Source organism: Procambarus clarkii, chromosome 55 (assembly GCF_040958095.1).
Source record: "Procambarus clarkii isolate CNS0578487 chromosome 55, FALCON_Pclarkii_2.0, whole genome shotgun sequence".
In the NCBI taxonomy this organism is placed as follows: domain Eukaryota; kingdom Metazoa; phylum Arthropoda; class Malacostraca; order Decapoda; family Cambaridae; genus Procambarus; species Procambarus clarkii.
In genome coordinates, this window is record NC_091204.1 from 27,087,028 (window position 1) to 27,090,370 (window position 3,343).

At 38.1% G+C, this 3,343-nt stretch overlaps 1 protein-coding gene across 1 annotated transcript; it reads left to right on the forward strand.

Annotated features, from left to right (window-relative positions):
• Positions 1-268: 268 nt before the first annotated feature.
• On the forward strand, positions 269-2,507 carry LOC138352969 (zinc finger protein 665-like). The gene is made up of 4 exons (XM_069305631.1): positions 269-479; positions 618-1,151; positions 1,518-1,923; positions 2,504-2,507. Exons 1-4 carry the CDS (start codon positions 269-271, stop codon positions 2,505-2,507), a joined length of 1,155 nt encoding a protein of 384 aa, XP_069161732.1.
• Positions 2,508-3,343: the final 836 nt, after the last annotated feature.

The following is a 3,343-nucleotide window of genomic DNA, read 5'->3' on the forward strand; positions in this document are numbered from 1 at the left end:
ACAGGGTTTTGTAAATGTAGTTGACACAAGAGAATGTGTGGAGGGAGTTAATATTTAGCAAGTTTAGGGATTAAGTGACCTATTATAAAGAAGAAGCACTACCAGTGACCGCTAGGGGCTCATATCAAGTCTAAGTTTAAGAAACAACACTCAAGCCTTGCCCAACCGTCAACATTGACTTTGATCCTGACGCGTCTCCCACCATAACCACTCTTGCAATCACCCAGAGGAGAATACCTTCACACAAACTGCACCCATAATAAAGAAGATGAAGACGCACCAATGTCCACAGTGTGGAACTCGTCTTGGACACATAAAGCGTCACATGTTAGTGCATTCAGGTGACAAACCTCATGAATGTCCAGAGTGTGGGAAGAGATTCAGTCGTCTTGGAGATATGAAGCGTCACACGTTAGTGCATTCTGGTAACAAACTTCATGAGTGTCCAGAGTGTGGGAAGAGATTCAGTCAGCTTGTAAGTATGAAGTCTCACATGCTAGTGCATTCAGGTGACAAACCTCATGAATGTCCAGAGTGTGGGAAGAGATTCAGTCAGCTTGGAAATATGAAGTCTCACATGCTAGTGCATTCAGGTGACAAACCTCATGAATGTCCAGAGTGTGGGAAGAGATTCACTCATCGTGGAACTATGAAGACTCGCATGTTAATGCATTCAGGTGATAGACCTCACGAGTGTCCAGAGTGTGGGAAGAGATTCCGTCATCTTGCACATATGAAGACTCACAGGATGGTGCATGCGGACGAAAGACCTTTAGAATGTGCTGAATGTGGCAAAAAATTTAGAAAACGTGAAGACATAATTCAGCACATGCTAGTGCATTCAGATGACATACCTCATGAATGTGCAAAGTGTGCGAAGAGATTCAGTCGTCCTAGTCAACTAAAGTCTCACATGCTAGTGCATTCAGATGACAAACCTCATGAATGTCCAGAGTGTGGGAAGAGATTCAGTCGTCTTGGAGGTATGAAGCGTCACACGTTAGTGCATTCTGGTAACAAACTTCATGAGTGTCCAAAATGTGGGAAGAAATTCAGTTGTCTTGGAGATATGAAGTCTCACATGCTAGTGCATACAGATGACAAACCTCATGAATGTCCAGAGTGTGGGAAGAGATTCAGTCGTCTTGGAGGTATGAAGCGTCACACGTTAGTGCATTCTGGTAACAAACTTCATGAGTGTCCAAAATGTGGGAAGAAATTCAGTTGTCTTGGAGATATGAAGTCTCACATGCTAGTGCATACAGATGACAAACCTCATGAATGTCCAGAGTGTGGGAAGAGATTCAGTCGTCTTGGATATATGAAGTCTCACATGCTAGTGCATTCAGATGACCAACCTCATGAATGTCCAGAATGTGGGAAGAGATTCAGTCGTCTTGGATATATGAAGTCTCACATGCTAGTGCATTCAGGTGACAAACCTCATGAATGTCCAGAGTGTGGGAAGAGATTCACTCATCGTGGAACTATGAAGACTCACATGTTAGTGCATTCAGGTGATAGACCTCACGAGTGTCCAGAGTGTGGGAAGAGATTCTGTCATCTCGCACATATGAAGACTCATAGGATGGTGCATGCGGACGAAAGACCTTTAGAATGTGCTGAATGTGGCAAAAAATTTAGAAAACGTGGAAATATAATTCAGCACATGTTAGTGCATTCAGATGACAAACCTCATGAATGTCCAGAGTGTGGGAAGAGATTCAGTCGTCGTGGAGATGTGAAGTCTCACATGCTAGTGCATTCAGATGACAAACCTCATGAATGTCCAGAGTGTGGGAAAAGATTCAGACTTTTTGGACATATGAAGAGACACCGGATGGTGCATGCGGATGAGAGACCTTTTCAATGTGCCGAGTGTGGCCAAAAATTTAGAAAACGTAGATCTATAATAGAGCACATGTTAGTGCATTCAGGAGACAAACCTCATGAGTGTCCAGAGTGTGGAAAGAGATTTAGTCAGAGTGGAAATATGAAGACTCACATGTTAGTGCATTCAGGTGACAAACCTCATGAGCGTCCAGAGTGTGGAAAGAGATTCCGTCAGCTTGGACATATGAAGAGGCATAAGATGATACATGCAGATAATAGGCTAAACACTTTGAGTATGGAAGATAATTAAGAGAATGTTGAAGGATAATGAGGCACATAATGGTATATTAACTTACCTTTAATCACAATGTCAGTTGGATGTTCTTCAGAGGTAATTATATTTCGTTTGTGAAAAACACTTCACCATGAAAGGTAAAAATCTGAAAATATTTTATTATGTTGTTCTTCTATGAAAGTTAGATGACCAAGCAAGAACTAGAGAAGCTGTCACTGGTGGAAAACTCAAAATTGCTTATAAGTATAGAAATATCTATTTAGTTTAGCAAAGATAAAACAAAGCTTTAAATGTTTTTCTTCATATTTATGTAAATAATAATGTGCTTTGTTTTTGCTCTGTGGAAATTTATATAAAATTTAATATACTCTGTAGGTAAATTTGGGACATTTATGTTGTAATATTATTTAGCATTGGAATTGGTGATGAAGACAGTCTGAGACGTACTTAAGATGGGATCATTTGATTGGTAGGGAAATGTATGTTAATCAAGGAATTTTCTCATCAGATTCATATGCAAACTGATGTCCATTCTTTATTTTTTTGCTTAGGCCTATTTATGAGTTCTACTCCTGATTATAAATATTTCACCAAAGAATTTATTGACGGCAGACTGGTATTTATAACGGTCAGTGAAGTGACTATGAAATTTAAATTTATATTACAGTACTCTAAAAATTTATATCACTCTAAATTTACCAGAAATTTATATTACTCTAGCCTTATTAGTGATTATTATTAGGATTATATATTAGTGAATCATATTAGTGATTCAATTATTATGGTCATAAAACAATAAACAAATAGTTTTGGTGTTATTACACTCTATTCACAGGTTATATATAAGTATCTGCATGTTTTGTTCACCATTACAAACCACTAAATTGGTTTGATTTTTGTTGAGATTGTTATTTATGATAAGATTCCTTACGTTATCTGAGAATGAAGCTATGTTGGTATTGGGAAATCTATAGATGGCACTTATAGTCAAGGAGGATTTAAGGGATTTACTGGAGAACTTGGCAAAGGTATATTCACAATAGTCGTCTCTATTACTAATGAGACTATTGCAGATGAAGGTATCTTTGTAAGATATTGCTATGCCACCTCCTTTTTTTATTAGGCCTGCAGTTGTGAATGGCTTTATTATCAGCCAAGTTGTAGCATACAACATAGCATATATATGTATATGGCATACATATATATATATATATA